General features: G+C 38.9%; 1 protein-coding gene across 1 annotated transcript; it reads right to left on the reverse strand.

Moving 5' to 3' along the window:
• Positions 1–706: 706 nt before the first annotated feature.
• On the reverse strand, positions 707–24,522 carry LOC106095375 (sterol regulatory element-binding protein cleavage-activating protein). The gene is made up of 9 exons (XM_013262611.2): positions 23,130–24,522; positions 13,271–13,594; positions 12,739–12,913; positions 2,850–4,272; positions 1,956–2,779; positions 1,721–1,889; positions 1,458–1,663; positions 1,035–1,389; positions 707–976 (listed from the first exon to the last, which is right to left on the reverse strand). Exons 1-9 carry the CDS (start codon positions 23,411–23,413, stop codon positions 798–800), a joined length of 3,939 nt encoding a protein of 1,312 aa, XP_013118065.2. The 5' UTR covers positions 23,414–24,522; the 3' UTR covers positions 707–797.
• Positions 24,523–26,035: the final 1,513 nt, after the last annotated feature.

A 26,035-nucleotide genomic window follows, 5' to 3' on the forward strand; every position in this document is an offset into this window, starting at 1 on the left:
TAAATTAAACAAATGAGAATTATGTGTGTAAATACAAAAATAAATAAAACAATAATTTATATATATATATATTTGTAGTTATTATGAAAATATGACCAGGAAAAACTTAAACATACAACATACATTAAAGCTAACAAAAAGAAAATCGAATTTTTGTATGAAATATTCTAATCACTGGTTCTTTTATAAAGGAAAACAAACAAAAGTTTTGCAAAGACAACAATTTTTGTTTCTTAGCGTTTGGTAAAGAAGCATAGATTTTTTGTTTTTTCTTTGTTTTTAAAATCTGGCAATAAAAACTTAAATAGTAGGGTATGGTCTTATATAGAAAAAAACTAATCATAGTGTTAAGCAAGTCTAAAATCTCTTAAAAATTACCTCCAGACAATAAACAAAAGAAAAGTTGATTAATCGTTATTATTAATATAAAATTCATTAAACATAACAATATATTGTTAAACAATATAAGGCTCTTTATAACTATTTCATATAGTAAAGCTAAAGGCTGTGCAAATATGTATGATAGAGAGAGAGATAGGAAGTGGGAGAAAATGATGTGTGTGTGTGTGTGTGAGTGCCTTGCGTTAGAACCTAACGTATCATGATATGACTACAAAAATCTTAACTATACAATAACTAACTCTATTGGACAGCTGCTACTACTACACATTTTGTATGTGTGTAGGTAAATTAGCTTTTAATTCAGTTCAAAGGTCAAACGTTGTAGTAGAAAAGTGTACACGTGTGAGGAAGAAGTAATGCTTTTGGAGTGATTTATGGATGGGTGACTTAGTTACTTAATTAGACTTATCCGCAACTATAGGAAATCGTACCACCCGTATCTCATTGCCATAGTCACAGACCACAGAATCATAGGCTAACATCATAATCTTGGGGCATAAATGTAGGTTGGAAAAGTCCAATTTGACTTCTCTCGCTGGTTCGCCAGTGCGAACATCCCAAACTATTAGAGATCCTGAAAAACACAGCATATAATCACATTTGTCACCTTTTTTAACTTTGCCATCACTTACCCATCTTGCTGGTGACTAGCAGTGATGGTGTCAGCATTAAGAGACTTGAATAAGCATTTGAGATGTTTATTGTGGTCAGCAAATTGCCCTGAAATCGTTCCCATACACAAATGCGCTCATCTGTACCCAGCGATATAACATAACTGGGCGCACAGGCCAAACAACTGACAGCTCCATCGTGGGCCTGTATATTGTACATGCAGGCACCTGTAAATAGATCCCAAACACATAGCATACCATCCTGGGAACCTGAGCCACCTGTGCCCGGCTGCCAACGGTCCACAAAGAGGCACGTTATTGGACCACAATGACCGTGTAGGGTATATTCTATGTCGGTGTTATTTAAGCTGTACACCTAGAGGTAGAGGCGATAACAAGTGCATGAGTTTTACGTTATTGAGAACAACACCATTTCAAACTAACCTTGAGGGTATGATCTTGGCTACCCGTAAATACCATCTCATTTACCACCTCCATACATGTAATGGGTTGCTGATGAGCCAAGCGCACTCCTCGCAGTATGCATTTCATCTCCTCATTGGTTGTTCTTTCATTTCGCTGATGGGCCTGTTGATGCTGCTGATGGTGCATTAGGCCAATGCTGCCAGTGGAATTTGTTCGAACATGGGCTAACACACAAAAATACATTTAGAAACATCATTCAATATCAACAAATTGCAACTTACTTCTGCGGTATGCCGAAGTAAAGCCCCAATCAATCTGTTTGCCCTTGTAATAGGTTTCCAAACGATAAAAGTCCAAACGCCCACAGAGACGGGCCACAATTACACGATCACTATTCAAATTTATATGCGTAATACCTTGATTACGTTTGGAATCTTCGTGATAAGTGCACTGGTGTGAGCAAAATTTATAAGCCTTAAATATGTGGCAAGTTAAAGGACACTCTTTGCTACCTACCTTCAAAGTACCAGATGGCATTTCCCATAACTCAATGCGCCCATTAGCACAACCAACGGCAATTAGGTTATCAAAGTAATCCAAACACCATACAGGGGATGAGTTCAATTTTCTCACCACCACCTCGCCATCTTCGCGATGTGTGGTCACCTGCATGTCACCCCTGTTGATGGTTGTAATGTTCTCTCCACTTCGCGCGTCCCACACTTTTATTTGGCCTTTTAAACAACAGCTTATGATGTTGGAACCATCAGAGACTAGACATTCTATGCGATGTTTATGTCCTGCAATCTGGGTGGGTACACCTTCAAGTATTTGTTCCGTTTTGTGTGTAAAGTCCGAGGATTCATTCCAACTTGAGCGCCATTCGGCATAGTTACGAGTGCATATACAACGATAGAACACTACCATGGTGTAGCATAACACAAAAACGCTTATACAGCAAAGGGTTATTGCAAAGAATATCTCCATGGGACTCTTGGGAAAAAGGGGAGTGCCACCTGGCATAAAAATGGGCGATTCACGATTCTCATCATCACTGAAATCTAAAGGATCCAAAGCCGCTGCCAAGGCCTTCCATTGGAAATTTTGCACCACCTTTTCATTTGGATTACGGCCACGAACTGCCTTTTCCGGATTTATGGCATGCGAAAGTTTAATGGTCGGCAATATGGTAACATAACGACCCTTCAGTGAGACATTGTACTGCTTCATTATTGTTGACCAGTGAAAATTAGAGAGGAAATAATTGATTTCAAAATCTGGGTATAGTAGACGTCTAAGCTCTGCTTCTGTCTCATTAATTTGTGTTTCCATGGGAGAGCCTACAAAGAAAAAATTAGGAAATTAGTTTTTTGTGCATTGCATAGTGGGCTTAGAGATTTTTTTTCTCACCTTCCTGACCAGCATTATAGCCGTTCCCAAAAACACTGTTGCCACCATAAGGATTATGCTCACCATCTTGATTGGTGGCCCCGCCAGCATTAATGGCTGAATGCACGTTGGAGAAAAAACTCGATACCGCCCCACGACCAACCATCCAATTGCGTTGAATTTCATAACTGCCCAAACCCACAGTACGATTGCTGTCCACCACAAAAAGATTTTCCAAATAGCCCGAGTTGTAGACAATGGAACATATCCAGACACTCATCCATACCATGAAGGCTCGTTGAAAGAAACGTGTGCGGGCCCAGAAATTCACAATCTTCAAGCGTTTTGGTATATCCGGCTGACTGTTAGAACCCAAAGCAATCGATGATCTCTTCATATCCTGGCCACCATTAAGCACTCCAAAATCTCCAAATGCCAATTTAGGATGCGACTGCGAGCGATGAAAAATCCCAGCCCCAAAAGGTGTTTGGGAAAATCCCCCAGCATTGTTGCCTGTTGGCGATGGGGAGTTGCCGAAGAATCTGAAATCAGGGCGTCCATTGCCAGCAAATCCAGAGGCATGGTTTGTATTGCCAGACGAAGAATTGCCCGTAAATGAGAGCATCATTTTTGGCAAATGTTTTGCCTCTGTTGAATATTCCGGCCTCTTAATGTTCATGGCCAATATGGTGGAGAACAACATCATTTGCAACATATAATCCGACAACAAACCCACAATTGCAAATACGCAAAACTCTTGTATAACAGGCACAAAGGTGGCCAAGCCTATGGTTAGTATTGTAATTTCCGTCAGCAGAGTCTTTGAAATGTGCCAGCCTTCCTTGCTCAGCGCTTGAGCTACCCTTATTTTCACATCAAACGTTTCATCGGTTGATACCACACTACGCGTAATGACCAAACAGTTTTCCAGACCCAAGAGTATGACCAAATATGGAAAAATATCTTTAGACTGCAGACTTATGGTTAGGCCAAAGAAGAAACATAAACCCAATGACATCACCAGACTACCCAAAATGGTAACTGCTGCACACAGGGCCAAAAGGAAACGCGAACGTATGACATCGATTTTGCGCACCGAGAAATACACGTAGGTAAAGAGTAATACAAACGCTATGGAGAGCGGCAGAAATTCCCACATTTTAAATTCTCCAGGATAGAAAATGTAGGTGATGGAAGTTTTCTCTGCAGCCTGTTGCTGTGCTGAGTCCACATTGCCCCCACCAATTTGAGGCGGAGGATAGTATTTCAGTAGTTTTTCCTTCAACGACTCTATGTATTCACGATCATTCTGTTTGATTATCAATGTCAGGGCATACTGTATTATGCGGGAGCGAGCTCGCAGGGGATATCGCTTAAATCCGGTATCTTGCATTGGAAGGCCAAATAGCATTTCAGAGGTGGATACCTTGGATTTTTGAAGATTCTGTAAAGAAAGAAAAAATTGCTAAATATATGAGCATGTGTATAGAAGAAAATTAAAGCTATATCGTATTAGCAGACCGATTTATATGGGAGTTATATTAGATTAGGACCGATTCGGAGCATACTTGGCATGGATATTAGAACACACAAAATCGATATTTATTCTCATATATCTCGACTCTCTCTCTCTCTTTTGGGAGACAAATAATGTAAAGAAATACCAAAATTCAATAAGCAGCCGCAATAGGCAAACATAACACAAATAGTTCTTCATCTATAATTTGGGCCAAATCGGAAAATATATGTGCCTCCTAGAAGCTCAAGAAGCCAAACCGGTAATACGGATAATATGGGAACCATATGACATTGTAAACTAGTTGCAACCTCTTTGGACCAAACAGGATAAATCGCTATATTTCAAGGTGCCAGCTTTATTCGTTCGTAAGTAAGCATGCTTTCCACAGACGTCCGTTTGTCTGATTGATCGATGTAATGGCGATCAAGAATATATGCTTTTATGAGATGTTTGAGCGTTTCGAGATGACACAAGGTTAGGTTAGGTTTAAGTGGCAGTCTGCCATAAGACTCACTTTGACGTTTTCGTCCATTGTGATACCACAGGAAGAGAAGGAGGAAGATGTCTTCTAGCTCCTACCGCTCCATCCAGATCGCTTTAACAAGCCCAATAACTTGAGAATGTTCACATCCACTTAATCAGTTCTCAAAGAAATGAGAACCTAAAGTGGAACTCCTTCTAAATGCTAGTGCGGGACACACACAGAAGGTATTCTATAGTCTCTTCTTCTTCGATGTTTTCACAGTTGCTGCAAAAGTCGTTGCTGGCAACCTTCAGTCTGTCAGCATATTTCTCGATTAGACAGTGACCTATCGTGACGGACGCAATGACTGAGACGTCTGTTCTAGCCGATGACAGCAAAGCAGTAGACCTTTTCAAGTCTAGCCATATAGTTTTGGAATGTTCGCAGCCCCCTCTTTGCGACCATCTATCATTCGTTGTCCTTCGGGCCTGGACCTGAAAACTTAGCTTACATGTCGCTAGAGGCATACCCACAGATTCCAATTTCCCTGGAATGTGTAAGGTAGTTCCTAGTCTCGCAAGCTCGTCTGCTTTAGAATTCCCTGGGATATCTGCCCGGCACCCAGAACAGGTGAATTTTGAACTGTTCAGCCATTTCGTTGAGAGATCTTCGACAGTGGAGGGCGGTTTTTGTGTTCAGAAATACGTTCTTCAGGGATTTAATGGCTGTCTGAGAACATTTATGCCAATAGTCGTAATGACATTGTATTTTAGCCATTCCACCACTTCCTTAATTGCAAAGATCTCTGCTTGATACACACTGCAGTGGTCGGGTAACTTCTTCGAAATGACCAGTTCTAGATCTTTAGAGTACACCCCAAAGTCCACCGGGTCGTTTAGTTTGGAAACATCCGTATAGAAGTCTATGTAACTTCTGTTACCAGGGATATCGTAGTTCCAATCGGTTCTATCAGGAATAGTGGTACAGTAATTTTTATCAAAAAGCAGCTCAGGTAGGGTGTAATCCACACTGCCTGGAACATAGGATATTGTATCAAAGATAACACAGTGTCCGTAGCCGCCACATGACCAATGAGAAAGCTCCCTTAACCTCACGGCAGTGGACGCTGCAATTTGGGTAGCCACAATGTCCAGAGGCATAAGATGTAGCATTAAATTCAGTGCATCAGATGATGTCGTCCTCAGTGCGGCTATGATGCACAAACAAGCCATCCTTTGGATCGGGTTAAGTATTGAGCAGTAGGTGGACTTTTGAAGCGCCGTCCACCAGACCACAACACAATATAGCATTATAGGTCTGACAACTGCAATATATAACCAATGCATGACACGCGGTCTAAAACCCCAACCTTTTTCTCTCTTGCAGGTGTATAGGGCAAGAGTGGCCTTTCATGCCCTTTCCAAAATGTTGGATTTGAAGTTCAATTTCCTGTCCAGTGAAACACCCAGATATTTTGCACTTTCTGAAAATGAATGAAATGCGCTGTCTCCACCCAAGTAGACAGGTTCCACTCTGCCAGGATTTGCTAGCCATTTCTGAGTGGGGTCAAATGAATCGAGTAAATTTTAATGTACGGAAGACTCGAAATGTCGAAAGAAGCATTCAAGTACTTAGGCTTCCTTAAACGGTGTAAGAATAATTTCATTACTTCTCATCTTCTTAACATCTATACCACTTTCAAAAGAAATACTAGAAGAAATACTAGACTTTCCAGGGGCTCACACCCGTTTGGCTAGCGAACCGGACAATGCATTGCAGACAGAATTCTTATTTGGCCCGAACCGTTAATATATGGAATCGACTACAGACTAATGTTTTTCCCACCCACTCATTCAAAATCCTCTAATCCAATTCTTAATTTCTATTCGCCAACGCAATGCACTGCATTCATAGGGTAAACCCCTGCGTGAAAAAAAGCACCCAGTGTGCAACGTCCCTTCCTTATCATTTTGCTAAAATTGAATGGCACCATGCTCATTGATACGAGTACAATTTTCTCGCATTATCACAACAAACCACACCTGGTTAGTCTATGATAGTATTTCCGAAAGTCAATAATAGCTAGTCCTAAAAAGATTTCGTTTAAAATGACATAATGTATACTACTGCAAACAATTTTCCAGGCTATAGATATATTTGGTGCTAAAACGTCGAAAGCCAAACGTTTTAATTTTCAAAAATTCACTATGCATAAAAATATGTACATATGCATGCATCAACTTATATACATACATACATATCTAGTATGTACGAACATGTGTAGATATAAGTATGTATAGAATTTTCACACATATTGACGTTGGTGTTTCTCTAATGCAAATATTTGTTTATTTTTGTTGTATTGCTTGGTCAAGAATAGAAATAAAACGTTTTAATAACAACAACAATCAAATCTCCACATCATCATCATCATCGTCGCTATGTCGGTCGCAGGTTTTGCCAATTCTAAGGCGAACATAAAATAAAACAAATCACCATTAGGTCCAACAACAAATAGGTCAAATGTTTACATTTTTGTTTAGAATAGTTATTCAAAAGAAAATATGGTTGTTAGTCAACAAAGACGAAGACGAAACGAGAAAGGTGACTCGAAGTAAAAACAAAGCCCTATATAGACGAAGATAAATATTGAATAATTCAGGTGTATAACAAAGCTTACACACTCACTACTTACTAATGTACACAAAAGTGTGCATGTATGTATGTACATATAGAAATTAAAAGGCAATAAAATAATTACCCCATGCCTATTATCATTCTACTGGCGAAAATCAATTTCCGTTGAACTGAAAGCATACAGATAAAACAGACATGGGGGCTCCATTAGGTTGATTAAATGATTAAAAAAAAAACGGAGAGCCCATCTGTTGCGTTTGGATAGCGTAGCCCAAATAGCAGTCTATGCATTTAATGGAATAACATTTGGTTTTAGTCAATACTCCACACCTGAGGGGTAAACATGTTTGGGTTTTTTTAGTGTGCTCACTTTTTTTTTTTTGTTTTTCACTTGAAATGAGTTTTTGTTAGCATTTCTGATAAAATATTAAAAATTCTGAGTCATAACGATGAATCAGTTTATCAAAATTTTGCACTATGAAATAAACTTTTAGATGACAATATCCTTTAATAATACTGGGAATTCAGCTTTTCGAAAGTTCAGGAAAAACCGCATACATTATGAAAAACGGGACAAAAGTAGAACGCAGATGTATTGAAAGTTTATATCGGAAAGTTAATTAAAAAGGAAGGGGATTTTGCGCCCTGGAATTCCGCGCTACTCACAAAATCCCTAATTACTATCCATTTCAAGCCCAAAAGATGGCTCAAGTCTGGTATGGTACTGAAACAAAGTGGCGAGGACGGTTAAAGATGCCCTACACACGCTGTCACTTGCCACACCTATTCAGCATAAATGTGACTGTAGTCCTTTGTGACCCATAATGATACCGAAAGCCATACTGACCTCCTTCCCACTTTCCTTCATTAATAGCATCGTGTTGTCATGATCCGGATCCCCCCTCTTAGGGGTTTCGTATGTCATGTGGTGTTCGGTTAAGACCTCCAGTTTTCATATCCATTATGAAATACGGGACAAAAGTAGAACGCAGATGTATTGAAAGTTTATATCGGAAAGTTAATTAAAAAGGAAGGGGAATTGCCACCTTGAAGTTCCGCGCTACTCACAAAATCTCTAATTACTCCCCATTTCAAGCCCTAAAGATGGCTCAAGTCTGGTATCGTATCTGCAACAAAGTGGCGGGGGCGGTTAAAGATGTCCTACACACGCTGTCACTTGCCACACCTATTCTGCTTACGTGTGATTGTAGTCCTTTGTGACCCGTAATGATACCGAAAGTCATACTGACGTCCTTCCTGCTTTCTTGTCATGATCCGGATCCCCCCTTAGGCTTAGGGGTTTCGTATGTCATGTGGTGTTCGGTTAAGATCTCCAGCTTCCTTATCAAGTATGGTTCGATTCGGTCAACAACTTTATAAAGCTCTTAAATAAATAGATTTTTTTATATATAAAATCGTTGGTGGCTGACTTTAGTTTTCTTTATAACCGAACTCTGGAGAAATGGACCTAAGTCGTTTAGCATTCAATGTCAGGGCCAATATATGTGTGTTTTTGTTATTTTTAAATTAAAAAAAAGAAAACGAGTGTTTCCCCACCTCAGTAATCTTTAAAAATGTGATTTCTTTTTTTTTTCTTTTCTGCTAGTGATAATGCCATAAACATTTACCATTTGTTTTTAGTTATAAATAAGAGATTAGAGTTTGGCAACGGAAAAGTTTACTACTAAGCAGGCAAGCAAGGGGCGTATGAAAGAAATATTCTCAGCTTCGATTAAGCAAATTAATAAATGTTTCTGTATGGACAAACAACGTAACAAAAAATATAACCCCATGACATAGTGATTAGAGTAATTTAGCTATTTTGTTACACACAAAAACAATTACAGTAAAGATATTTTTTGAATATTTCCAGATTAATATAGTTTTTTAATACGATTGTTTCGGAACACATAAATAACCAAGTAGAATTTATTTAAAAATTCTCTATGGTATCATCCTCCTTTCACTAGGATGGCGAAAAGCTTTGAGAAACTGAAATAATTTTTTAATATCCCATTTTTAATAGCGCATAGGTAGTATGTATCTTATTTTCACAAATGGCAATACTTATACCATTTATTTGTGACTTAAGTGAGTAAATGTTTTCAAAACTTGCTAACGAAAGAAAGTAAATATGGGCAATTATAGTTACGGTCATTAAATCCACACTTTTATAATTCAATGCAAATGTAGGTGTTAAATCTAACGTACTTATTCAATTTTGAATAGGAAGATCAGCTACCCAGTAGGTAACACATAAATTAGACTGGTTTGGACCACAAAAAGCTTGTCTTTTGAAAGTGGGCCCCTTTTATTTAAGTAATGTGTAAACCAGGTATTATCAATATCGATAACTATCCAGCGCAAAAAAGTACTGCAAGTCTATCCAGTACATCTGACATTCACTTGATAAACGTGCCTTTGAACAACCAATCGCCATCAGCAGCGTCTGTTCCCAGGTTGGAGCGGGTGGAAGCGTGCAACGGATCATGAAACAATCGGCTCGCATTATATGCCTTCTAACACCCTCTTGGGGTTTGGGCGGTGTGCCAGTAAAACTTCCTCGTACAAAATTAAATTACTCTGAGAGAACGATAATAAAAAACTCCCTTAACGTTGATTTTGACCTCAAAAAAGCAATGTTTACAAGCAAAAAACAATTTGATTACCCCATTATATGTGTCACCACCAACATTTCTTTTGGTAAATTGTACTAAGAGTGTACAAGCAAATTGCAAATTTTGCCCATGAACATTCCACTAAGGAACAGGGGCAAACTTCTCACATATAGCCGAGTACGAACGGCGTGCCGCAGTGCGAAAGAAAGAAAGAAGTTTTACATGGCATAGAATCTCACAAATGTTCACAGCATTAGGAGGGGAAAACCACCGTTGAAATTTTTTTTCTGATGATCTCGTCAGGATTCGAACCCAGGCGTTCAGCGTCATAGGCGGACATGCGGAGTGTTCATAGGCGAACATGCACAAATTTTTACTGAAACTCATTCGCGTACGTTTTTTTTTAGCAGAAAGGGGTGTGAGAATGAGTGAGAGCGAACAAAATTTTGAGTTTGGTAATTGAAGGCTGGGAAAGTCCAACAAATTCCAACTTTTCTTATATGCGCTTTTTTCCTTTAAAAAATTATTGCTTATAAGAAACTTGTTTCTTATACAGATACATACGAATATAAGATTTTTTTCTTATATGAGTATCTGAGTATATTTCCACGCAGAGTTCGATGTAATATGCAATTGTGTGAAAGTTTCATCACGGCTCTACGAATATTCACATGACAACTAATTTTTGGCCTGCATAGGGGTTTTTATACCCACCACCATAGGATGGAGGTAACACCTCGAAATATTGATATGTCCTAGATTATAAAGTATATATATTCTTGATCGTCTCGACATTCTGAGTCGAACTAGCCATGGCTCTCCGTCCGGCTGTCGAAATCACGATAGCGGTCGAACGCGAACAAATAGCCGCTTAAAATTTTGCACAGATACTTTATATTGATGTAGGTAGTTGAGGATTCCAAATGGGCCATATTGTTTAAGATTTGGATATAGCTCCCATATAAACCGAGCTCCCGATTTGACTTCTTTAGCCCCTGGAAGCCGCAATTTTTGTCCGATATGGCTGAAATTTAGCACATAGACATTATGACATCCAATAACTGTGCTTAGCATGGTATAAATCGGTCTATAACCTGATATAGCTCCCATATAAACCGATTTCCCGATTTGACTTCTTAAGCTCCTGGAAGCCGAAATTTATGTCCGATTTAGCTGAAATTTTGCACATAGTGTTGTTATGACTTTGAAATTTGGCATAGTGTGTTCTGGTTGACGCCTACCCATTCCCGTCAAATATGGTCCAGATCGGAACATATTTGGATATAGCTGCCATATAGACCGATCTTCCCATAAAGAGTATTGAGCCCATAAAAGCAGCATTTTTCATCCGATTTTGATGAAACTTTAAAAAGTGCATTTTGGTAGACCTCTGCATCTTTGTGACGAACATCGTCCAGATCGGACCATATTTGCATATAGCTGCCATATAGACCGACGCCGTATACTATAGCTACCATGATACAAGACTGATTTTGGCTGTGGATTTTTGGTTAGTCGTAGACTGAAACTCCTTCAGATTTACCCCGGTGGAAAAGAGACTAGCCACAATCCGCAAAAATGCCCTATTCATTTATAACAGGTTTATCTGTGCCCGTTTCCGACAGAAAACAAGGACGAAGAGTATAAAGATATATTTATGAGCACCCAGTGTTCAGTGTTTGAGAGAAATATTCTTAGCAAAATTACTGATGCAGTCTGCATTGAAGGGTAATAAAACGATTACGAGGATCGCTACCCCCACATGAAAATGTGGCAACAACAATAATACATAAGTTTAATTTTGAACCCATGATTTCATGGGAAAACGTTTAAGAATTCGTCATACATTACGATTTTGATATTAGCTACGTCAGCAAATATTCGAAACACCTTAATGTACATACAAACACACATACCTCCTTTGACCATCCTATTTACTTGCAAGGGGAAAGTATGTCTCTATGGTTTGATGTTTAATGCTTTCATTACACTAGACCCTTATCCCTTGGGGGGAAATGTATTAAACACACACACACACAATTCACCGTTTCGCATTTAATTTTTTTGAGTTAGTTTTCATGCGTTTCATGTATACAACCCCCATATGCTTCTAATAATGGGCATGTTTGGCAGCAAACGCTTCGCATACGTTGTATTTATTTATAAAAGAAAAAAAAAATAAACATGGGAATGGCATTGCTGCTGCTGCTTCTATATAATAAGAATTTAATTGCCCTCCATCATTTTAGTTGCTAACTAAAAAGATTGGTATCTCCCTCAAACAACTCAGCGATAACAACCACACACGAACATATGCTGCAAATGTTCATAGGAAATCATTATTCTCGAGAGCTAATAAGAAAATATTGTTTTTAAACTATAAAACTTTTATATTATGCAATAATGCAACATAGTCACTAAGCATTTGTATAATTTCAACAATTCAGGCACCTTTGCATTTTACTTAACAATAATACTATTTAAAAATTAAAAAGAAAAAACACAAAAAATTGCGAATCCCTTAAATGCATACAGCGATTGTTTTATCGATTAGTGATGAAAATGAAAAATCAAACCTACCAAATTAGTCAAGAACACGCAATGCTTGTTTTTTCTAGAGTTTTTGATATCAATAGTCCAAATAACTATTATGATTATACAAAGTTCACTTACATGATATTGAAAAATGGTGTTCAAAATATTTGCATCGTTGGTAAAGTTTTGAAAGCTTTGTCCCCATAGATTGGCTGGCGAGAGCATTAGACAATCGTATTCCGGGAAAATTTGTTCATTTTGTGTTCGCTTGACATTATCCACACGCAAACAAATCTTATCCAAAGTGCGTTGGCTAAAAAACAGAGAGAGAGAGAGCGAATGAGGCGAAGAGAGCGAGAGAGTAAGTTATTATATCGAAAACTAAAAATAGATATATGTATGTATGTTTATATGGTGAATTTAGCAAACAATGCAGTACAAAACCATTATTACTATTGTAGTTATTGCTAGTGTTCAACGGTAACAATTGTCCAATGATTACACTCAATTGAAAGTGATTTAATATAACGCAAATAATAATAACACTACAATTTAGCATCCAATACAAACATATAGGGACATATTTACATATGTATGGGAGGACTATGAGAAAGTTTTGTTATCACCATTTGCTTAACACACACTTCCTTTTCATTCATCATTCACTTACTTTTCAGCCGATACATGATTGCGAACAATTTCCAAAAGTCTAAAAACTTCATAGAGAGGCGCCCGAAATGCATCCATTAATTGCATGTCATCGGTCCAGGGTAGCACACTGGAGCGCAATGTTATTTGTTGCACATAAAAAAATGGCAAACTTTGAGACCACGGCACATGCGGTTCGTATGAGACATTATTGACGTTGAATATATTCTTAACCAATGAATAATTGGAGCGATCACCTTCACCAAATAATGGATATTTACCCTCGAAGGGTAAAACGATTTTTGTTGGTATGGTTCCAGGTAATGGGATGTTTATGAGGGGATAACTAGAAATAAAATAAAATACATTTTTGAATTAGAATTCAACTTTTTACGGTAAATAATTTTAATTTCAATGTAATCCAAACTTTCTATAAATGAAAGATATGGCAAAACTTTAAGAAAATAAGTTTCAAAAAGATGTATGGTGTGTACTAGGGTGGGCCAATAATTTTGTTGACAAAACGACGACTTCCAGACTTTTGCCTAAGAAACTGTGGGTGTAAAAGCTTTCGGTTTTCAACTTTTTTTAATCGTCAGTTCCGATCACATACTCCCAGACAAAACGGCGTTGACAATATTAGTATCCTAGCTTTATCTCGGCACGGGATAACTATGTCCAGATTAAGGCCCATTGTGATTTCTCATCTTCCCCCTTCTTCCGATGAATTCACTTCACAAAGTAAACCGTCCTTTAACCCAGATGAAAAAGCAAACGCCTTGATCCTACACGGATTAACGCCTCTCAATTCTTTCAGTGGCTGAAAGAAAAAAGAACCCAGTATCCTGTTTCTATTTTGACATAAAGCAGGGCATTGACATAGAAAGTGTAAGTTGTCCTCCGAGGCGTCGATCTCATGACACCACCGACAGATGTCATCATTTCTAACGCCAATACGAGACATATGTTTATTTAACTTTCTATGTCCTGTTATAATATAACCATACTCAGATGTGTTTTTCCATTGACAATAGACTATTTAAGTTTGATTTCGAGCGTTCGTACCACAGACTATTTGTTTGTTCCCCTCTGGCTGCTTAAATACTAAGTGCCTATGATGTTCGATTTCACAGGTCGAATTATTGGTGCCTTTAAATAAGAAATGTTTTGACGCTCCGCGGCGATCGGTCTTATGGACCGATACGAGTTTACTCACTTTTGGAGCTTGACGAGAATCGCAAACTCCACATACAAATGTGGCTACAACAACATCCGTTTGGTTTTGACGTAAAAGATAAATTAGTATAGGACGGACTTTGTCTTTCGAAACCGAAAGCTCGATTTTGATTTAGACCCATAATTTCTTTGAAAAATTAGCAGTGTGTTTTTTGTGGTCCATACAAATTGACCCACCTTAGTGGTTACAGATACAAATTCTTTTAGGCTGGGACTGACGCCTAAAAATAAAAATTAGGTATCCAAATTTCGGATAGGGTACCTAGGGGGGCAGCCCCACCTCCAAAACCTACCAAATATATATATATAGATCAATCATGACAATATGGGACTCAAATGAAACATATTCAAGAGTAGAAAACGTATTCAATTGTCGGACTAAGGGTTTGGGGGACCATCCCACCCCAACACCCCTAAATCGGACATATTTACCGACCTTGGCAATATGGGACTCAAATGAGAGGTATTTGCGAGTAGAATACGAATTTGGTATCCAAATGTAGGACCAAGTTTCTGGGGGTGCACCCCTTCGCAAAACAACCCCCAAACAGGACTTATTTACTGATCATGACAATAAGGGGCTCAAATAAAAGGTATTTAAGTGTAGAATACAAATCTGATATCCAAATGTGGTACAAGCCCCTTCCAAAAACAACCCCCAAAGAGGACAAATTTACTACAATAGCAATAATGGGCTCAAATGAAAGGTCTTTGGGAGTAAAGCACGAATCTGATATCAATATTCGGGAAAAAGTGTGTATGGCTTGTCATAACACAACCCATATAGGACGTATTTGTGTTTAGTGTTTGGGGGACCACCCCCAAAACACCCCTAAATCAGGCATATTGTGGGGCTCAAATGAAAGGTATTGGAGGTCTACCCCTTCCCCCAAATGAAAGGTAATGGGGATCTACCCCATCCCAAAAACACCCCTAAATCGGGCATATCTACTAACCACGTCAATGTGGGGCTCAAATGAAAGGTATTGGGGGTCTACCCCTTCCCTAAAACACTCCACAAACAACAATTATTTACTCACCATCGCAATATGGAGCTCAAATAAAGGTATTTGGGAGTAGAATATGAATATGATATCCAAATGTGGGACCATGTATTTGGGGCACCGCCCCTTTCCCAAAACACCCCACAAAGAGTAAAAATTTTGGGGTTAAATGTTTGAGGATGCCTCATCCCATAAACTCCCCTTAAAACAATGGCAATATGGGCTTTAAATAAATGGTATTGTGAGAGAAGAGCACCTATGGTGATATTTTTTTCTGGGCCAAAAGTCTATGGGACAACCTCACCCCCGAAAACATCCCTAAATCGGACATCATGACAACATCGGGCTGAAATATTAATGGAGTATATCTAACACCCAAACGTTAATGACCCGAAACCCTGCGAGCGAATTCATAGACCAGTAAAGATCATATGGGATTCAGATAAAGGAATTTATATTGTTATGCTTTTGCGATATACATACATATATTATTTTCGTAGCATGGTATTTCACTAAAAGCTCTTTAATTGTCGAAAATAAATATTCAAAGGAAAATTTTGTTCCATATAAAGTAAAAGAAGGCGCAGCGGAGTGGGCCTGGTTCAGCTAGTAAAGTTATAAAATGGGAAGTAAAGTATGGCAAAGGGCCATTAAACAATCAATATTATCGATAATGCTACCGATGGCTTGCCAGCTCTATAAACATCTTGTTGTCTTCAACACTTTATTTCAATTTCATTGAAATTTTGTCTTTGGAGAAAATTTCATTGAAATTTTGTCTTTAGAGAAAATTTCATTGAAATTTTGTCTTTAGAGAAAATTTCATTGAAGTTTTGTCTTTAGAGAAAATTTCATTGAAATTTTGTCTTTAGAGAAAATTTCATTGAAATTTTGTCTTTAGAGAAAATTTCATTGAAATTTTGTCTTTAGAGAAAATGTCATTAAAATTTTGTCTTTAGAGAAAATTTCATTGAAATTTTGTCTTTAGAGAAAATTTCATTGAAATTTTGTCTTTAGAGAAAATTTCATTGAAATTTTGTCTTTAGTTGTCAACAGTTACGCAATCTTATTAGTCGAATGGGAACTGAATAATCGTATTATAAGGTACTTTGCATGACTCAATTAAAGTCTCAAACTTGATATCGCTAGGAATTGAAATGGTTGGGTTTACTTTCTCGTCATGAATTTAAATGGTTTAAAATATTAAATTAACCATAATTTAAATAATTAAATATTCTTGGTCCTAAACAAAAGACAAAAAGTTTCGATCAAGTCGTCATGTATTCATTTGAAAGATGTTTTCCCAATCAGGTTTTATGAAAAAATTCTAGCCTGACTTTGTTTACATTTTAGTATTTGTTTGTATTTTTATAGAACTCTGATTGTGAGCAAATATATGCATACAAATACGTTTAACGCCTCCATCTAATAGAGGTTAAAAGCGTCATACTATCCGGCATCGACATGTTGTGTTAGATGAATATGCCAGGTACGTCAGTATTATAAGATTGAAGGTGTTTATTGATAACAAAGATGCACGTATGTAATAGAGGAACCATTGAAAAATACAATTAAAACAAAATTTACGCATTTAAAGGAGATAATACTATAAGACGCGCCTAATACGTCAAGGCATATTATATAGTAAAAATAATTGAACATTTTTAATCTTTTCAATTAAAACGTGCTTAAATCGTGAAAATAAGTCCCGCGCAAATATTTTTAAATTCAGTTCATTCAGCAATGCACTATCTGCAAAGCGTTCTTAGAATAGTACAAACAGTTGAACAATAATGTCCATTGACTCGTGGTACTTAATGACGTTTAATAAACGTAACCGATACATTTAACTGGTCGTGGGTTCTATTGTCACACAAGGCTGACAAACTTCTCCAGCAGCTTATCCAAGAGATCACACTATAAAAGTTTTGACTGGTTGTAGAGTTTTTTTTCACTAAATATAGTCCTCCACAGTCATGTAAAATTTGCAGGGATGCCAAACATAGACATGGCTTTAAATACCGTTGAACGTATAGGGCTGTCAAAAGCGTTTTTTTTTTCTTGGATCCTATACAGGATTTGGTGTAGTTCGATAGAGTTATCACTGGGTATGCATTCTTCTAGCATCGATAGTCAGTATCAAGCTAGCGGAAAAGAAAAAAGTTTATGCGTTTTTTTGTGGATTTTCGAGCGGCCTTTGACAAAATTTCTAGAAGCCTACTTATTTCTAAATTGAATCATATTGGCGTTTCCTACAAATTTGAAAAGATGGCAGAGGCTGTCTATCAAAACGCTCAATCAGCAGTATGGGCTGGAGAAAAGCTAACTGACTATTTTAACGCAGAAGCCGGTTGTACGCACCAGATTGACCTGATGGAACTCCTCATCGGCAAGGGTTTCCGACTCAGTGTACGTGTTCGCCTTTTCTCGTCATGGGAGAGGCACATCCCGTAGTGCCATCTCCGCACGCTTCTGGTCCGTGCCGGGATTGAAAAGAACCTCGGACCCTGGTTCTGTTCGGTTTGCCGGAACCGTCTCCACTATCGGTCGGTGTCAGTGAGGTTTAACCGGTGCATGGAGTGGGTACATTTCCCATCCTGCTCTGGCCTCACTTCACTGCGGGAGTATAGTCCTACTGGATATGTTGCAAGGTTCTGTGCGAACATAGCCAGCAATGGGTCACAAGCTTCGCCGTCGTCGCCTTCTGCGTCCTCGTCGTCGGACTATGTTACCCCTCTCCCGTGCGGCAATATACGCAACGGCAGCATCCCAGCCCCTATATTGCCAGGCCAGTGCCGGGAAATGTATCATTTTTGCAAATAAACTGCAACGGTCTCCATGGCAAGATCAATGAGATTGTGGATTTTATGAGTCGGAAGAGCATATTGGTTGCAGCGATCCAGGAGACAAAGCTGACCAACACCTACAGCTTGCACAGTTGTCACGGATACAATGTGCTACGTAAGGTTCGCTCAAGGAATGGAGGTGGGGGATTGGCTTTCGTGATACACCATTCCGTGTAACATAGACCCATCTCGCCTGCGCCTGGTGCTAGTTACCCCTACATGGAGTGCATGGGGATAGCAGTCAGGTCCGGTATTGCCGAGATAGAGCTATACAACGTGTACATACCGCCGGTTGGTAGCTGTGTCCCAATTAATGGCCAAGCTTACAATCCCGACATAAATGGGTTACTATCTGACCATAATCGTCTGGTTCTAGGGGACTTTAATGCCCCTAGGTAACGACCAGCGTGGCATATCTTTGACAGAGCAGTTTGAAGGGTCCACGTTTTGCACGGTGAATAAGGATGTCCCCACTAGGAGGCGCAGCAGCTCGCCAGACATCTCCATTCCATCCCCTGATCTCCTGAGTGACGTATCCTGACAAGCCGTCATCTCTTTGGGGTCAGACCAGCTCCACAAATGGGATGGTCGATGGAGAATGATTCCGACCATTAAGTGTCCCAAAATTTTTGGCGTCACTTTTGACAGCTCTTACACAATCTTCCCACATGCCACAGCAATTTGCGATAAAGCCAAAAGCAGAAACAAGATGCTCAAGTCACTTGCTGGCAGCACTTGGGGTGCAGACAAAGAAATCTTGTTGACCACGTACAAAGCAATTGGCCAGTCTGTGGTAAGTTAAGCAGTGCCAGTGTGGTCTCGTTAACTTTATGGCACGCAGTGGAAAATTATTCAGATCTGTCAGAATGCCGCCCTCCGAAATCCGAGGGGCTGTCTCCTCAGTTCTCAGGTGGACCACCTCTATCAGGAGACAAAGATCCTACCAGTGCGAAGACATAACTACAATACATGCTGTCTAAGCAATACCTTATGGGCTGTTATCGCACAGAGAAATTGACCTCCCCCCGCAAACCATAGTAGTTCTAGATGAATTACGTTCCAGCAGATGCACGATACACGTCACCTGTTTAACTGCCCAGCCAGACCCACTCGACTCAGACCCTCGCACCCCATCTTAATCGCTGAGTTCTTGGGTCTTGACACTCAACAGAATCAAGCTGACGAAATATAGAACATAACAAACTGCTTCAACAACAGGGGTGCTTATTATCGCCTCCGTTATTTTCGCTATATATAAATGACTTAATTGATCCATTGGAATGAGGCTTGGAGATAGAAGGCATAAATATAAAAATTCTTCTTTACATGACATAATCATTTTAGCCGATGATACAAAGACCCTGGAACAAATTATATTAAACTTCGAAGAATATTGCAAAAAAGGAGCTTGATAATCAATACGGAGTTCCCGAAACGGGGGAAGAATATCCCAACAGGAGAAATGGTTCTTTCATGCAGAGCAACTACAAGTGGTAGCAGAATATAGATACTTAGGAGTAATTCTTATCCCAAAAATGAAGTTCTTGAAGCATATTTAGACCCGGACAACCTAAGTTAATAGCGCTATAAAAGCGACATGGAAAAACTTCCTAAAGGAAAACGAAATTTTTCCTTAATAAGACGATTTTGATATCTGACAAGTTCGAATACTTAGGTGTGATCTTGGACAGGAAAATGAATTGGAAGTGTTAAATTCAGGAGCGTACTGAGAAGGTTCACAGATGTTGGGCACTATGTAGACGGGTGAGTATAGTCCACTGGCTCTACAGGAGCGTGATTAGATCAATACTTTCTTACGCCTCAGTAGTTTAGTGGACTGCTATGGAGAAAAATGGCAACATAAGGACTATACAACAGGTTCAGAGAACATGTTGTCTTGGCATAGGCGGAGCGATGAGCACCACGCTCACTAGGGCACTGGAGACTAATCTAGATATCCGACCCATTGACATACAGATTAAGAGTGAGGCAGCCACTGCGGCTATGAGACTTAAGGCGATGGAAGAATGGATTGAAGATGGATGCAGCTCATACAATCGCGGTATAGTCGAGACGACGATAGGAAACCTGGAAGGAAGGGAAGAGGTTTCCTGGGAATGTACATTGCGAACCCAGGGACTGAGATCCGTTTTAGACTGCCTGACCATAATAGGATCCTGCAGGCAGAGATCCGGGCGATCACGGAATGCGTGAAGTGATGTGATGCTAACGCGAGGACGTCGAGTGTGAACATCTTTACCGACAGTAAGGGCAATAACAACCATGACGGTAAGGTTACGAACAGTCTTGCAGTGTAAAAAGGAGATTAACGCCTTCTCTGAGGATGGCAAAATCCGCATCGTTTGGGTGCCGGGCCATAACGGAGTAAGGGGAAATGCAAGGGCAGTCCATTTGGCGGTGGAGGCAAGAGGACCGCCGTCAATAAACTTGGTTAACCCGAAGCCTTTAGGGTCGACGCAGTCCGAGCTAAGGGAGTGGGCGACGAATGCGCATGCAACATTGTGGAACAGCGAAACGATCGGTAGCACGGCGAAGATCCTATGGGTGGATCCAGATCGTGGGAAGACGAGGCTATTACTGAAAGGAAGCAAGAAGGAGGTCAGTATAGCTATTGTTATCATAACGGGACACATAGGACTTCAAGCTCACTTATGTAAAATCGGTGCGGCAAGTAATAGCATGTGTAGGGCATGCGGGGAAGATGATGAGACGTTGGAGCATTTCCTTTGTCATTGTCCGGTTTTTGCGTCTAACAGATACCGGCACTTAGGTGGAGCCACAATACCAGACATTAACCAGGGGTATTGAAAACAATTAAGGATTTTGTAAGTAGCACCGAATTCTTAACTTAAAATTTTCTTTTTAGAGGTTACTTTATAGTTTTTAGAGCGCACAACAAGCCGATTACTGGCTTAGGTGTATGTCCATAGTGGCAAGGGGCGGATTAATATCTGCACCCTCTTTTCAAGCTGGCATAACCTGACCTATCCGCTTTTTTTTATCTCTCTCTTTTTTTCTTGTCTATATCTATTGATATTACATCTTTGGAATTGCTACCGAAATAAAAGAAAAAAATCCAACAACCTCTTATGCATCATCAAATAATAAATCACTCATCAAATCAAGAGAAATGTCATAAGGTTACTTTCAGATAATGAAGTGTACTGGCACACGAACAGTTTTGAGTATAGCAGTCAATGGGGACATTTGTTTGTCATTGTTTACTTAATTGACATAAATTAATTGTGAATTTCTTAAGTAGCAACAATGAACTGAGTGAGGCGTTCACATACATAGCAAAAATAATAAAAAAAAAACGTGAATGCAAATGTAAAAATAAATATTTATGTATATAAAAGAAAGCAAAAGAAGTTCATGTAGGTCGAACTCAAGCCTTAGAAAAGGTATTCACGATTAGTAATAAAAATTGGTTGTCGCATGTAGTGAAAACCATTTCCTTTGTTTCGTTGATAATGGCATGGGCAAAAAACAAGCCCGCAAAATTGATCAACTCTGTTTTAGAAAATTTTGCTGTGATTTTTTATATCCTTCACCATAGGATGGGGTTATACTCATTTCGTCATTCCGTTTGTACCACCTCGAACATCCCGAAATATGCGTCTTTGACCCCATAAAGTACATATATTCTTGATCATCATGACAGGTTAAGGCGATCTAGCCATGTCCGTCCGTCCGCCTGTCTGGCGAAAGCACGATATCTTTCGAAGTAGTAAAGCTAGTCGCTTAAAATTTTTGCACAAATACTTCTTAGTAGTGTAGAGGGGGATTGTAAATGGGACGAGTCGGTGCATTTTTTGATAAAGCTGCTATATAAACCGATCCTGGGTCTGATTTTCTTAAGCCTCTAGGAGGCGCAATTCTTATACGATTTGGCCGGCATTTTGCATGAAGTGTTTTATTTTGACTTTTTAACAACTGTCTAAATCAGTCCACATCCTTATTTTTTATTTTTTGCACGTGGAGTTTTGGTGTCTTTTCCAACAACTTTTCTATGGATGTTTCAAATCGGTCCATAACCTGATATAGCTTATAAACCGATCTCCCGATTACACTTCTTTACCTTCTAGAGGGCGCAATTCCTGTTCGATTTAATTGAGAATTTTGCACATATTGTTGCGGAATGACTTCTAAAAACTGTGCAAAGTATGATCTAAATCAGCCCATAACCTGATATAGGCGCCATATAAAACGATCTCCCGATTAGACTTCTTGAGTTTCTAGAGGGCGCTATTCTTATCCAATTTGTTTGAAATTTTATATATATCGTTTTGGTATGATTTCCAACAACTGTGCAAAGTATGGTCTAAATCGATTGATAACCTGATATAGCTGCTATATAAACCGATCTCCCAATGTGACACTCTGAGCCACTGGAGGGCGCAATTCTTCTTACGATTTGCCTAAAATTTTGGAGTTGGTATTTTTTCTATGAATTCTAACAGCCACGACCCGTACGGACCATATCGGTCAATAACTTGATGTTACTCTTATATATATACTGAAAAGTCACCCAAAGAACTTGACAAATGCGATCCTTGATGGAGGGTATGTAAGATTGGGCCCGGCCGAACTTTGCACACTTTTTTAAAATTAACTTCCTTAAAGATTCAAATCAATCGAAGTATAGGATTATAAGAAACCATCAAAATATTTCCTAAAGCCGAAACTTTAAATATAAGGAAAAATTTATAATTAAAACAAAATATTTCCAATTGAATTAACTAAACAAAACATAAAACCATATTTTACTCACCATGATAGCAATATTGCCACAATAGCAATGCTGGTGGCACATGTGGGATAACTTGACAAAAAGAGACCATGTTTATAATAGATATGCGAAACAGCTCCCGGCAGCCCTGTTGTGGGTTTTTTCGATCTTTGTGCTGGCTGAGAGTGGCCGGATGATGAGGGTTGCGACGACGACGACGCCGAACCATAGCCAGCAGCAGTGGTATTCGAGTTGCCGGTACCAGACGATTGTGGTATTGCACTTTTAATTGATGAATTGCCGGTACCATGTTCTGATATGGACATGACGGCTGTAGCAACGGGCACGCAACGAACACAAGATACTCAATAACAACAACTGCTGACGACAAGGGATGTTGGCGGGTGGGGGTGGGTTGTCGTTGTTGATCAACGAGCAAATACCACGTCAAAAGTACTTAAGAAATGCAAAGAACGGTAAACACCACCAATCAAATATTTAGTGCACAGAACAAAGCAAACGATGATAGTAACATAGCAAGTTGGATTTTGTAACAGAACATAAGACACAAAGCCAATGGCCAATCAATGACTTATTGAATAACACTAGTTTCACCTATATTACTTTGAGTTTGGAAGGTTGTTTTATTTTTCATAATGGTTTTCTTCTTTCACATCTTCAATGACGCCTTTAAGCGGTCAGTTGGGCCCTTACTTATTATCTTTTTCAGCCTTGTATTGTGGGGGTCTTCAACATTATTCACTGTTATTGCGAATTTAAACATATGAGGCATTCGGCTAAGTTGTTATGGCGCGTGGGTGGGCGTGTTTTGTGGGAAGGCAGGGCTGTTTGGTAATTACATATATGTAGTTTTGTTTTATTTGACACTTGTGTTTTCTCGCATTACTAGAACATTTATTTAAAACCATTTGCATTATTATTAAATATACTTATACACGGTATCACTTTCAACTGACACTGAGCAGTCAACGAAACCGTACACCTCGAGCGAGTCGCATCAGAAAAACAGTGCAAAAATTAGATGCGTTTTATTATGGCTATGCCCTCTTCCTCGTTATCATATAACAACAAACGACAGTGCGGCGGCAGCCATAATACAAAAAAAAAGAAAATGTGCAATTATTATCACTATTCGACACAGCGTATTGTCTGATGAGACTTTTGACCGCGGCGGCGTTATGTGTTTTCTTTACTTTTCTTATTGCCTGTTCCTATGGCAAGAACCACGCACTGAATAAACTCATGATGTCGCCCATGCATGTTTTACGTCATGTAAATAATTATTTATTTTCTTGTGGATAACTTTATTCAAACTTGCTTTATTTTATTATGCCATCACTTCATTTACATGGTGGATATTTGTTTATTTCTTGAAATTGGAAATGTTCGCAAAAAATTCTGTTCTAGGGACCGACTGACTTTCGACGATTAATCGAATTTTTGCGTAAAAAAGTCGAAGTCGATTTGGTGGACTAAAAAATCGAATAATCGAATTGAAAAATCGAATAAATCGTAACCAATTTGGAAATTTGGAACAGTGGTTTAAACAAGAATGGCAAAATGAAATAGAAATAGACATTGCGGTTTGCTTTATATTAAAATGGTTACCAATCAACCTACATCGTTCAACGTTTGGGGGGTTTTATGACGATAGGTCGGAGTCCATGTATATGGTCCCGAATATTAATTGGTGTGTTTTATTTTAGTACTATATAGTGAAAATCACGATTTAAATTTTCATATTAACTGTTATTGCATGCTATCGATAACTTATCAGTACAACTATGCACTTATATTTTATTTTATCCAGAACATCTGACTTGCACTGAATAGTACAAAATTAGTCCTATCCAGTGTAAGTCAGATATTCTTGATAAAATAACAGCGCAATGTTGTACTGGTAAGTTAACCACAACATACAATAATTGCTGTTTTATTTTTGTCCTATCCAGTGCAAGTCACATGTTCTGGATAAAGTTGCACTGGAAAGTTATCGATAACATGCAATAACAGATAATAAGTAACGATTAATCGTGATTTGCACCAAACAGATAAAATACTAAAAAAGTACTAAAATAAAAAGCTTATTTTAGTACTAAATGGTACTGGAACTTCTGTATTGTGTTCTTCGTTAATCTGAGTATAACCTCTCGTGAAATTTTCAGTTGCAGCCAAGATATTTACGTCGCCACTGAAAAATGGTTGTGTAGAATACAAGATGGCGACAAACATTGATTTATTATATTGGCCGAATTTTAACCTTTTTATTTCATGTTGAATGGAGCTATTAAAACATACATTTTATTCGTAGTTGAGCCTTGCTTTTGAGCGTCGCGTTGCAAGAATGAATGGTACATATATTGTTATTGTTGTAGTCACATTTTCATGAGGAGGTGCCGATCCTCTTTGAGTGCCCCAAAGGACCGATCGCCGCTGGGACAGGGTGGCCATTTTCATAACGAGCATCATATGCACTCAGTATTTGTGCAAGCGCCGGTGCCGCCCGGCCTCTGACTGAGCTGTTGTATTAGCTACTCTGTATGAAGCATTCCACTATCCGCAACCTATGGACGCTCCCGGTAACTCGCAGCTAAGCTTCTCGTGATAGCAATGAACACCACATAGATCGGACCCTAATGTTCCGGCCTGTGTGGTGCTGTGCCGGGGACAAAGTTATACTGTGCCGGGGACACATATTGGAAGCTACGACTGCCGAAACCCTATATACGTGCATTACGTCATAGTTTCCTTTACGGGAAAGAAATTAAGCATGTTTAGAAAATGAAAGCTGCATGCTATTGAGAGCAGATTTCTGTTTGCGGCATGTTCTTAAATAATTTTCATTTATCTATATTCACAAGCGCCTCCAACCAGTCTATGTACATAGTTCAAATTCTTTATCTATATATAATTTATATATGCAACAT

This window comes from Stomoxys calcitrans, chromosome 5 (assembly GCF_963082655.1).
Source record: "Stomoxys calcitrans chromosome 5, idStoCalc2.1, whole genome shotgun sequence".
Taxonomy (NCBI): Eukaryota; Metazoa; Arthropoda; class Insecta; order Diptera; family Muscidae; genus Stomoxys; species Stomoxys calcitrans.

Bases quoted from the DNA above. Each gene is read 5' to 3' on its own strand.
- LOC106095375 (XM_013262611.2), bottom strand. From the start codon at position 23,413: ATGTCCATATCAGAACATGGTACCGGCAATTCATCAATTAAAAGTGCA. The intron at 1,390-1,457 runs GTTAGTTTGAAA...CTCTACCTCTAG, and splicing joins GCCAAGATCATACCCTCAAG to GTGTACAGCTTAAATAACAC. The intron at 977-1,034 runs GTAAGTGATGGC...TGTGTTTTTCAG, and splicing joins GCTAGTCACCAGCAAGATGG to GATCTCTAATAGTTTGGGAT.